This window comes from Emys orbicularis, chromosome 1 (genome assembly GCF_028017835.1).
Source record: "Emys orbicularis isolate rEmyOrb1 chromosome 1, rEmyOrb1.hap1, whole genome shotgun sequence".
Lineage (NCBI taxonomy): Eukaryota > Metazoa > Chordata > Testudines > Emydidae > Emys > Emys orbicularis.
Genome location: NC_088683.1, coordinates 208,733,978 through 208,746,947, shown reverse-complemented (window position 1 = coordinate 208,746,947; position 12,970 = coordinate 208,733,978). Strand labels below are relative to the sequence as shown.

Here is a 12,970-nt window from a genome sequence, read left to right as displayed (position 1 = left end):
GTTTAAAAAAACTGGGCACAATTGTTTAGTCTTGAGAAAAGAAGACTGAAGGGGAACCTAATAAGTTCCGTGAGGGGATTTCCACAAACAGGTTGGACAGAGATGGTCTAGGAGGTTTACTTGCTCCTTCCGACTTCTTAAGATCTCTTCCAGCCCTAGATTTCTATAATTCTATCTTGCAGGGACGACTTGCTGCGAGCAAGGGCCACTCTTTGAGTAAGGATTTGCAGAATTGTAACCTACAGTGAAGTAAGTGGCCGAAACATTTGCCCTGTCCAAGAGATAGTGATCCTGATCTTGTTGATGCCAATGGACACAGATTCAAGTCCTACATTTATGTTTTTGTTTTCTTTAACAAAAGGACTGTTACTAAACAATACAAATATATTTGCATATCTGTTGATAAAAGCAAGCAAGCTATTTTTATAATGATACTTATTTACAACAGTGTCTTTTAAACCAGTGGTTCTCAAACTGTGGGTCGCGACCCAGTACTGGGTCAGAAATGTACGGCACTGGGTTGTGGCTACTCTGGTCAGCACCGCTAACCGGGCTACTAAAAGTCCTGTCGGCGGTGTTGCCCGGCCAAGGCAGGCTAGTCCCTTCCTGTTCCGGGGTGCAGCGCGGTGTCGGAAGTGGCCAGCAGCAGGTCTGGCTCCTAGGCAGGGGGGCCCCAGGGCTCCACACACTGCCCCCGCCCCGAGCACTGGCTCCACACTGCCATTGGCCGGGAACCGGCCAATGGGAGCTGGGGGGGGGGCGCGTTGCCTGCGGAGCCACTTGCGTACTTCCGCCTAGGAGCCGGTCCTGCTACTGGCCGCTTCCGGTGCGCAGCACAGTCTGCGGTGCCAGGACAGGCAGGAAGTCTGCCTCTGCACCCTGGCTGCACCGCTGACCAGGAGCCACCAGAGGTAACCCCTCCGCCCCAGCCCTGAGCCCCCCCTCAAACCTGGAGCCCCTTTCTGCACCCTAAGCCCCTCATCCCTGGTCCCACCCCAGAGCCCTGACCCCCTCCCGCACCCCAACCCCGTGCCCCAGCCAGCCATGAGCTCCCCCAAACCCAGAGCTCTTCCTGCACCCCAACCCTCTGCCCCAGCCTTGAGCCCCTCCCACACCCCAAACCCCTCATCCCCAACTCCGTTGGGTCACGGGCATCAATAATTTTCTTCAACTGGGTAGCCAGAAAAAAGTTTGAAAACCACTGTTTTAAACTGACGTATGTTTCAATTAATGTGTTTTTGTGTAACAGACAAAGTCTCTGCCTGCACCTTCAACCAGTTTCCTATGGTTTTATTTTCCAATTTCTCTGTTGAGGTTTTTAATTGCTTCTGTTTCACAACAGGCAAAACAATAAACACATTTCCATCCAATGCAGTAAAATTGACCTACATGTCTCGCACTGTGAAATGTCTATCTTCTACCAACCAACTTCTCTCCAAATATCTCCCTTTTGTTAAATTCAACCAGACGTACACAAAACCCATTAGATAATGAGCTAGAGAGCTTGTATGTTCCTCAGTAAATTTGTTTTGAAATCATAGGATGCAGTTGTGCAGGACAGAGCATGCTCAGAAGACTGGCTAAGCCCCCCCTTTAGATGAGCTCAAGGCAAGAGGTAACTATCGGTCAAAACCTGCTGTGTCTCCCTGACTTCAAATCCGTGATGCTATAAATGAAAAACCACTGCATCCTGCCTACTTCTAGCCAGCCTATACCCTGTGAAATGGCAATAACTATGCCACAAGAACAACCCCCAGAACTTGAGATAAATTCTTTACATGATTTTTTTACACAATCAAAGACCAAGGTTAACCAGCCACTCCAGTTGCTTAGAAAGCACAGACAATTAAATTACCAAGCCATGGCATTCGTTTATGTCTGCATAAAAATCAGGTGTCCTCCTCTAGATCCCCTCTCTCACGGCACACAGACAAAACAGTTATCGAGCTATTAACTCATCGCAGCCAGGCTCACAGACAAGGAAGGCATCACAGCAACGCTTACTACACACTGGAAGCCATCGACCTGGGTTTTTTTGCTGGCCTGGGACACTTTTGGAGAAGTCCGATGGCCATCCTCACTCCCTCCCCAAGGCACGCAATGTTGCCCCCAGCCCTAAGGACACCTGCTGGAATGCACCGCTGGAACTCACCGCCTGGGGATTATTCTCGCTCACCGCGCCGCTTAGGCGGGGGACGCTGCCCTCTCCTCCTGGGCTGTCCAGGAGCAATCGGGCGGCGTGTGTCAGTGGGGGAGGTTTCCTCTCTGTCAGCGTGTCTGTTTTGAAATACGGGTCGGCTGGATGGACGAGCAGCGGGGCCTTAGTTGGGAAGCTCACCCCCCAGCTCCGACCCTGCCGGTGGGAGAAAGGCTCTGCCGGGCTAGGGCGAGGCTGGGGAGCTGTGCTCCACCGGGATCTCTCAGCCTGACTCTCCACATCCCACCGCCTCCCCCAGCGGTGCCAGCCCCTCGCACACCAGCAGAGCCGCCCTGCACCGGGGGAGGCTGTCCCAAGGCAGCGGAGCCGCGGGCCCCAGGCTGCAGCGCGCTGCTGCCGCCGGGCTGCCCCGCTCGGACCGGGTCCGGGGCCACGCAGCAGGGGCGCATCTCCTTACCAAAGCGGTGCCCACCGAGAGCGCTGCCATCAGACAGGCCATGTGCCGCGGGGGCGTTCGGGGCTCCGGGGGCAGCGGGAGAAGGTAGCGCGCTGCGAATCGCGATGCGAGCACAGGCTGCGATGCCTCAGCCCCACACCGGCAGCTAGTCCCGCCCCCTCCCCACGGATTGGCTGATCAGGGGCAGGGGCGGGGCTGGCCTCTTGCAGGGAAACGTGCTCTTGTTTTCCTGCCTCTGTCCGGGCGGGGCGCGGCTCCGCCCCGCCCCACGCGCGCGCAACTGCGCGCTTTACAGCCCCTTCTCCTCCCCTCCCAGCCTGGTCCCTGCCTGTTCTGACTCCAGCGCTGCTTGCGTGCAGGGCAGGGGGTGGGGGACAGTGCCATCCCGTGTGAGGGGTGCCCCCCAGCAGCATTGCACCCTCTAGGTGCAGCACTAGCGGGATGCACAGAGGACGCTTTCCACTTCCCTCTGCTCCTTGACCCTGGACTTGGTGGTCAATGTCTGGGCAGCAAAGAAAAGCAAGTTCCTTGCCTCCTGGGTTCTCATCGCTGCTGCGGGCAAAGTGTATTAATAAAAGAAAGCTTAGCACGTGCAGAGCTTTGTATTGTAACAGCACTGGAGATCCATGATTCCATATTATTGTGCCGTGCATAGGTGTTGGAACTTGGGGTGCTGGGGTGCTGCAGCACCCCCCCACCCGCCCCCCGGCTTGAAGTGGTTTCCATCATATACAGGGTTTACAGTTTGATTCAATGGCTCTCGACACCCGCACTGTACAAATTGTTCCAGCACCCTTGATGCCATAGGGTATGGATATATTATCAGTGATTACTGATGATAAATTATAAAGCGCTACCACTTCTTACTACATCAGCACAAGATGCAGAGGAGCCAAGAATTGAAATATTGATTAATCCTGGCGTCACCCCTGTAAAGTAAGGAAGTAAGTTTGTCTGGGAGGGCGGAGGGCGGGGGGCGGGGGGGGGGGGGGGAGGAGACCACACAGTCTGAGGCAGGGTTGGAATCTGTGAGTAATCCATGTGTGGGTGCTGATGCTGAGCAGACTGTCATCATGTGCCACAAATGCCGCTGGAAAGGTTCTGTCACCAATGCCAGGGATTCTAAGTGCCAGGGATATCAAAGGCACGGGCTGCCAAAGTCACTGTGGGGTTCTTTTTTCCTTGTTTGTTTTTTCTCAAGACGGAGAAGAAAATGCACCCAATCAAGGTGCAGTATAGATGGATACACTGGAGGATTGTGGGCTCAAAGCAAGTCCAGTGGTAGTGTCAAGCAGTAATGTGAGAGCCTGTGCATCATTTTGTGTGTGGATGTGAGATTTGTTATATGCAAGTGGAGGTCGTGGCCGTAAATGGTAGTTAGCACTCCAAATTTCCTCTACTGTAGTCAAGACCATAGAGAGATGTGATCTGAGAGTAGGATGGAGGGCCTAAAACTCCTGAGTTTCAGTCCCAACTCTGTCACTTATTTGTTATGCCTCAAGTAAGTTCCTAAGATTTCTTTGGCTTTTGCAGAACTGAGTATCTGGCCCAAAGCCTGGTCCAGGTAATAACCACATACTTAGTGAGCCTTGTTCTCATTTGTCCTAAGGACCATTTACATGTCTTTGGAAATGTAAGAAGGCCTTAGAGTAGGTATAAATTACTGCCAGAATGGCAAAAAGTGGCCAGTGTCAATGAGAATCAGGCCCAAAATGTCTACAAAGCATTTGATAATCAAGTTCATAAACTGTTTGAACCCTTCTAACAGGGAGTCTGTCATGCTACTTTACTTACCCTGTCTATAATATTGTACAGACATAAAAGTAATCTTCACAATGCTCTTGGGTGGTAGGTAAGCTACCTCTTTTAACAATGGGGAAACAGAGATGGAGAGGTGAAGTTTTACCCCAGGCAGTGGCAGAACTGGGACTAGAACATTTGAGCTTCCAGCACCTAAGCTTGTATTCTGTTTTATAGACATTGCTGGGTCTGTTTGCAACACAAATATTGAAAAAGAAAATGTTTGCCTACTGTGGAGTACCAACTAAACTGTGTGCGTATCAAAAAGTGTTAACTACAAACTTGAACCATGTTGGGAAAATGATATCAAAATTGATTCTTCCCTACTGTTCAAAATCAGCTGTCAAGCACTGGTCTGGTTATGTTAAAAGGTTTTAGCTAGCTTGGTTTTGTGAACCATTGTTGACAGAACTTAATATTTGTGTAGACTAGATGCCTCACTTCCCCTTAAAATGTTTGCTTTTGAGATAGCCTTCCCTCCTTCCTTTCAACATCTGAAAAGCATTGTGTTGTGTGTCAGTTTCTGCTGTACAATATATGTTTAGGAGTTATGTGGTCAGATGGCCTCCTTAAGTAAGCCAGCTGTAAAGTAAAACAGATGGGGGGACAGAGTAGAGATATGACTGAAGAAGGAGCGTAGCAGCTAGTAGTTTGAGATATGTGCAATACCCATCCATCCAATGCCTATTCCTTCCCCTAACTCTCACCTTTTTGGACTCTAAATGTGGAGCAAAACCCCAAAATGAAGGACAAGAAAATAACCAGTCCGGAAAGTTAAATTCATGGTGCTGAAATCTCTGATATAAGCAACAGTCTCAACTCAGTCTGTAAGTAATTTATCAAAGTAAGGGCTGGACTGTGCCTTTTAGGGAACTATCTTACATTGGAAGCTGTGCAGCACTGCTTTGCCCCCAGTAGGAGCTCCAGGAGCTCCCAGTGCCACCCTAGCTGGCTGGGATGGGTCATAATTAACACAGATAAGATAAAACAGTAGAATCAAGCTTTAAAATGAAGGACCTCCCTTGTAAAATGGGACAGTTGGGAGGTATGCTCTTCTCATCGCCCATATTCCATCTTGTGTGTCAGGAATGTTGTCATTTATATGATGTGTGACATAACAAGGGCAAAAATACCCACATGTTGTGCAAGAGATATCTTTAAACAATTAATGGCTGGATTCTGACGTCTTTACTCAGACGTTAACACTCCTGTTAACTTCCACAGGAATTTTGCCTGAGCAGGGAGTGCAGGATCAGACCCTACGGATTTATTTTCCCACACAGCCACTGATAAATCAGTATCTAACTCAACCTCTTGTAAAGCACTTTGATGTGAAAGATCCTGTGTGAAACCAAATTCTAGCTGATTGCTATTTTTAGATAACATACTCTTCCAAGTTATGTAATGTCATTTTTTCTCTGAGATACCAAAGTGCCCTGGGTTCTCTCACATTCCTTCATTAACTCTTCCATTAACTGCACAGGTGGTCCCCAAATCCCTGCACAGACTGAGATAAAGAACACAAGCCGAGGAAGAAGAAAAATTAAGATATGGAAGGGTGTTAAAAAACCAGGACAAGAAAACTACAAAGGCAGGTGAGTACTAGCAGTCAGGAACAAAAATCCCGAATCCAAAAATAGAACAGAACAGGTGAAGAAGAACTAACAGCTTCCAGGTTGCTACTGCATAAGACCCACAGAACAGTAGACAGAAACAACACATAAAGGATAAAGACGTATCATACTGATGAAGGAAGCGAAAATTGGGAGAAAGCGGCAAGGGGCAGGGCAATGGAGAAGCTTAAGACAGGAGGGAGAGAGATGCAATGGTAAAGAAGAAGGACGAATGTGGCTTAGGATTCGAAGGTTGTGAAGTACAGGGGAGAAAGAGAAAATGAGGAAAGAAAAAGGCATTACATGAAAAAAGTGGGAGGAGCAATACACATGTTAAAACAGTGCAGAGAAGAGGCTGAGAGAGTACTTAGGTCATAGTACATATGAGCTGCTGAGTACCTCCAATTCTCAACAACTGGCTCTTGATAGATGGATTGAAAAAAGGGGAAAGGCATGGAAAAGCAAAGGAGAATTAAAAAACCCTCACAATCTCACTGAAAGAAGAAAGAAAAAGTGTGATCATAACTAAAGTATCACTGTGCTTCCTATATGAGCCCAGACATGAAAACACTTGAAAAATGTTTTTTCTGCACTTTTCTTTCAGGTAACAAATATGTAGCTTGATACAAATGAAGCCCAATAAGAAGTGGAAAGGCAGTTTTCAGCCACAGGCTCACATCGGGATAACTTCCCCGCCCAACATTTACGTGTAGTAGGGGGTTCTTAAGCCATCCCTACTCCCATGCCTCTTATCTGGCTCCCAGAAACACATCTTACCATCCCCTTGAATTTCTCTGGTCATATAATGAACCCATATAAGCAGACTAATAAAACTTCCATGAGGGAGGGGAGATTGTTGTGCTCCTCTCTTACAAGGGCCAAGAACTACAGCTGGTCAGGAGCTTGCTGACTAAACATTTTTGCATCAGAACATGCTGATTTGTCAAAAATGAAACCATTCAGGGAAAAGGTCAGTTTCGATGAATCTCCTGATTTAACATTTGCTAAAGGAAAAGTTCTAGTTTCCAGTTTGAAATTACTTTTTGTTTCGGAATTTTAAAAATTAAACTCAAAATTGAAACAAAACATTTTGAAATGATTGAAATAAAATATTTCAAAATTATTTAAATGAAACCTTTTGATAGACCCAATCCAAAAACAATTTCAGATTACCTGTTTGCAACAGTTTTCATGATTTCAACTTTTCATCCCAATTTGGGACAGGGGAAAAAATTCAAAATCTTGAAAACTCTCACAGAATGGAAAACCATTTCCCACCCAGCTCGTCCTTTTTCTTACCTTTGTTCAGTGTTCTTTCCTGCAGCATCCATTGTCAGGCCAGCCCTGGTAGCTAGAGCAAGAAGTTGGCTTGTATAACTACATGGCCATTAGCCATTATGGCAGGCTTCAGCTGCAAAACAAAAACAATATTTAAACACGTAGACCTTCCCCCACACTCCCAGGTTTTGTATAGCACATAGAGGCTTCCATGACTGGATGCCTGTTGTTCCATCTGGTGGCTGAATGAGGCTCAGAGATCTGGACCCCCTCTGGCCACCTAAACATATAAAATAAACTTCTAAAAGAGGACATGTAACTTTACGATGAATCTAGGTTAGGGCCGGTGTTCCTTGTGCCACCTTTCCCCCAACCCTATTCTTACCTTGCTTTCATCCAGTCCTGGAATTACTAACCTTTGGCAACTGTGATAGCTGCCCAGGAAGAAGCTGATTAATATAATTACAACTCTCATCAACCACAGGCTTCAAATACAACCAACTTGTTTTAACACTCATTGAATTACATCTCTCTCAGAATAGTTTAAAATAGAAATAAAACATGCCATCTCTCCCCACTGGCCCTTGCTTACACCCAGAGTAGACTTTCCATACAGTTGTCAATTGTAGAGAATTTGAGTCATTGTTGAACTATGTAAACGATCTTTTTTTTACATATAGGTACACTCTACTCTACACAGTATATGTTCCTGTTCCACCCTTTGTTCTTCAGCTAACATATTGATTTGTGGTAATACAAGAACTATCCAATTTATCTTTTATTTTTCAAGTATTTTTAGGTACTCTACTCCCTTCTTATAAGCAGGGCCGCCGGAGCGTGGGTGAAAGGGGAAGTTTGCTCTGGGCATTGAGACCTGGCGCACACCTGAGTGGTGCTGCAACCCAGCATGCCAGGTTGCACGGCCACTGGCTCATGATCCAGGAGCAGCCAAACCTGAGTGGTGCTGCCACCCTGTCGTAACACCCAGAGTGGGGAGCCAGGTCCAGCCCTGCGGGATAGGAGACTGCTGCTATGGGTGGAGTGCAAGGCAGATTCGTTCCCCAAACCTCCGCCTCTTCTCTGGGTTTTTGCCCTGGACCCCTCTGTGCAGCCTTATAAGCAGATTCCAGGACAAAAAAGAAACAAGAAGGAAAACAGGATCTTATTCCTTATCAGCATCAGTTTGACTAAGTTGACAGCACTCTCACTTTTATCCCGCTCCAGCAGTTAGGTTTGTAGCCAGTATAATGAATTGGATGAGATCCTTGGTGGCTGTCAAAGTGGAAGTTAAAAATCTATCAGTCTATACTTGTATGGTCCTTGTCACTGTAATATCTGATCCCAACACACATTTGAAAATAGCAGGGGAAAATTCATGGAAAAAAATTGCTGGAAAGGTCATTGAATAACGTAATGAATGAGATCATTGCCATGTAAGCTGCAGGATAAAGTAGGAAACATTTCTTCCTCAAAACTAAAACATCAGCATGTGATTTTTGACAACTTGTGAATGGAATAAAGTCATCATATTACTTTTAAAGGACATCTGCAAATTTTTTTACTAAATTTTCTCAGCTGCAGCAATCCATGCTGCATTCTCCCAGAGCCAAGATGAGAAATCCCCCACCTACACATGTCAGCCCCATGCTGCAGTCAACCCTAATGACTAATATCAGCATAGCACATACTAGGTTATAGTGCAGTGGGGACAAGTCATTAGAGTGAGCCTGAGCAATGGGAGAACAAATAAAGACACAAATGGGGGATTAAACCAAGAATGATCTAAAAACTCTTTTAGCCTAGCGCTGTTGGGGATTTTCAGCACATATTGCTAGGTTTGAGGGAATTTTCTGCAAACAGTTTGTAGGACACCTTTTTGGAGGAGTCATTTTGCTAATTTGTCTTCACAGAATGAAATAAAACAACAATAACCCAATCCCCCCATTCAAGTAGGATACCACTGAAGTTCAGGTAAGTGAGAGGCAAAAAACAACCAGAGATAGCCCTGCATTGTTGTAATAACGCTCTTATCACAGAATGAAATAAATGAGAGCAGGGCATTACGTTATATTGTCCATTTCTTTAGTGGTGTTGGACTGCTTTCTAAAGTCAAGATGTAGGATTATAGCAGTATTATCATGCTTCCTGGTTAGCTGTAAACTCTTGTCTTATTGGGCCCATACCTAATAACATTCCTAATGCATGCAGATATCCAGCATAACCATGCAGTTTGTGGTATGTTACTGCTTACCTGTTATGTCTATAGAGACAGATTCTGATACCTTTACTCGTGTTGAGTAGCACATTATTCCATAAGTGGTCCTACTGACTTTAGCAAAAAATACTCATGGAGTTAGCATCCATTCAGCGGGAGTAAGGGAATCAGAATCTGATCCTTAAATGCTAATCAAGATTTAAAATGTAATGAACAATATTCAAGCTCTATCGTTTGATATTCAAGAGCAGTCCAGTTCATTGGTAGCCTTATTCTAGGCTGTTATCCATTTCCTCATAATGGGGGAATAATTAAATATATAAAGTGACTTTAATGGCAGTCAAGGAAACTGAAACGTAGAGCATCAGACTTTGTAGTTAACATAGAGCTAATGTTTAATTACTTTTTTGATTTACACAGGATCTTTTTGGTCAGATAATTCAGCAGTGCTCATGAAATCCTATCTTTTTAAACATGAATTCTCTTTATCTGCTGATTCAGTAATTCCAAGGTAAAAATTGCCATAAGCAACTGCAATAATAATAGATAATCCAAACATTTGTAGACGACTCTAAAAACTAAAGTGGAAGTTAACACTCAAATCAGATTAAGATTTTGAATGTACTATGTGTAATGACCTTTGTATAAAATTAACCTTTTCATCACAAGAATAGAATGATGCTTATTACTGAAGTGAGTTGAATAAAATTAAGAGGACATAGCTGTTGATTTGAAATGACAAATAGACCAATGACTCAACAAATAGCACGCTCCCCTCTGAGTCAGGATTGAATCAATGCCCTAATATTAGCAAAAGGGGGCACTATGTTTTTGGAAGTGCTGTGTCTCAGATAAATTTTCCTGACTGCTTGCATTCATTAAAGATCCAGTGGCATTATACGCAAGAGTCGGAATGTTAATACCAGTACTTTGGCTATATTCCCACATCAGTAGTTATTACTTTTATAACATGCACTCTATCCCATCTCTTAAAAGAACATGTGTCTGGGGAATGTAATTTCTCAGAGACAAAAGAAAAAATATCATTCTTCTCCATTGGAAGAGTCCTGGAATTCCTGGAGATAACAAAATTTTGTTGCATTTTCACAATGATATTCAGTAGGATACAAAAAAGAATCAATGAAGTCTGTGGGAACCAAGTCAATGCGAGATGCAGGTGCTCAGCATCTCTCAGAATCAGTAAATCAAGCCCTTAAAGAGTGAGTCTTGTTTGTGTGCTAGCTTCATACTGCACCACCCCCAGAACATTTATCTGAAAACACAAAGGAGAGCAGTGGGGAGAGTGGAGGGAACATGATATGGGGAAACATCTATCAATCGCTCTTTCTTTAAAATGTTTTTAATAGGTGGATTTAAAGCCACATTTTCAAAGGTATTTCACACCTAAAAATGCAGGTATGTGCCTGCAGGGATTTTCAAAGGCACTTAGGGTATGTTTACACTGCAGCTGAGAGGTGTCATTCCCAGTGCAGGTAGATAGCCTCATACAAGCTCTGCTTGAGCTAGTGCACTAGAAATAGTAGCATGGATGTTACTGGTGGCAGCTCAGGCTAGGTGTCCAAGTCCAAGCCCACCCAATCCCCTGAGCTCAGGTGTCTAGCCTGAACCATTGCCACTGCTGCAACATCTACACCGCTACTTTGAGTGTGCTAGCTCAAGCTGAGCTAGCATGAGTCTCTCTACCCAGGCTGGGAATCAGACCTCCCATTGCTGTGTAGACATACCCTTGGGGTCTAACTCCCTTTGATTTCAATGAAAGTTAGGTACCTAAGCACTTTTATAAATCCCACAAGACACCTATCAACATCTTTAGGCACCTAAACACCTTTAAAAATCTGGGCCTCAGTGCTTGCGAACTATTCTGAACAGACAGACCTAGGGTGCGAAGTCTGTCATCTTTGTCCATAGTAGAGTTACAACATGGGCAACAGCAGTGCAAAATGTCCCCAAGCGGCCCCTCCAGAGTGTCTCCAGCCCCATATGGAGGTGCCATCTGAGAAGGTGCTGTAAGTGTTTGTTTTCCTTTCCCTTTGAAACCTTCTCCTCTCTGCCCAGACTGCTAACAAGGCTGTCTTCTTGTCTCCAGTTGAGGTGGAGATTTTTGTCATATGGATGCTTGTCTCACAGAAACTGAACTAAGGTCACCCACTCATATTAACCTCTTTTTTTCGAGTGCAGATTGTAAATGTATCTTTGGCACGGGTAACTATGTCATTCAGAAAACAGTTTTCTTCACATGGGGTAAAATCCACTGATGTGGAAAAAGTCAGTACAAGACCCAGGCACTGATTAAGTCCTATTTTGAGAGCTGAAGTGGTGCTTAGGCATTGTGGTGAATTTTATCCATGTGGAGCAAGTTTCCAAATTTCGCAGTCACTGAGATTTATTTTAGATGATGCTTATTACATTTGTAAACCACTTGGCTGTAATCTAAATATTTCCCCTTGTGGGCTGAAATGGATAGAGACAGCAGCACCTAGTGGAAATTGCAGGAATGTACCGCATTCTCCATCTACCCCGGGCCATTTATAAGCTGGATAGTTTTCCGTTCTATATCTAATCAGGATGCTAAAAAAGACTTCCAGAACTTCAGTGTAGTAACTGATAAATTGACCCAGTCTCAGTAGATTAAAGCCTTCTTTCACAACGTTGGTATTTTGAAAAAAAGGGAAATTTATATTAATGTGCTATAAACAGTAACTTTGAAGAGCAGATTTTTCAAAAGAACTGTCAAAAGGATTTTTACAATATTTACTTGCTGTGCGTGCATAATATAGAATCACAGTCACACCAACTGTCACAACAGTGACTCAACCCAAGCTAGAAAATTAGCACTCCTGTACTGATCAACACAGAATCAAACTTGATGGGGAATCTGAAGTATGGCCCCCCACAATACCAAATCTGGACGCTTGTATTTCTATTGTGTTTTCAGCAGCATGGTCCCTAAGGAAGAAACGCAGCTTCCAGTGATCGAATGCACTACATTGATATGGCTGATGATAGCTAAAAGGATAGGTATTGATTTGTTTACCCAGAAATTTGTCATGTCCTAAGATAACCCAGCTTTCTTTCAGGAATATGGTAAAAATGGTATATATTTGCTTAGATCCACAAGGGTGTTATTTTTATGGATCAATTATTTCAGTGTTATTACTTTTTTAAAAGTAGCTCTTTTTTTAAAAAGATGTTCTTTAATATAGAGAACAATAACCATTAGAGTTAAATCCTACTCCTAGTAGAGCAAGGCCACATAATGAGGAAGAACAGGGATACCGGCACATACATCCTTTACAAGAGCAATTCTGTGGGCTGGAGGGACTGGCTGCTTGATCTTTCCAGAATTTGTTGTTCCTGTTTTCTCCAATAGTGGAGCAAATGGCTCCTTGACTCACTGGAAGCTCAATCTTGACATCAGGAAGGTGCTC

General features: G+C 44.6%; 1 protein-coding gene across 2 annotated transcripts in view; it reads right to left on the bottom strand.

The window, feature by feature from the left end:
* Window positions 1-2,657, bottom strand: part of ABCG1 (ATP binding cassette subfamily G member 1) — a 75,333-nt gene extending 72,676 nt beyond the window's left edge. For both annotated transcript variants that reach the window (XM_065408058.1, XM_065408067.1), the window contains exon 1: window positions 2,616-2,657. In XM_065408058.1, coding sequence (XP_065264130.1) covers window positions 2,616-2,657 — 42 coding nt within the window. The remainder of the gene's footprint in view (window positions 1-2,615) is intronic.
* Window positions 2,658-12,970: the final 10,313 nt, after the last annotated feature.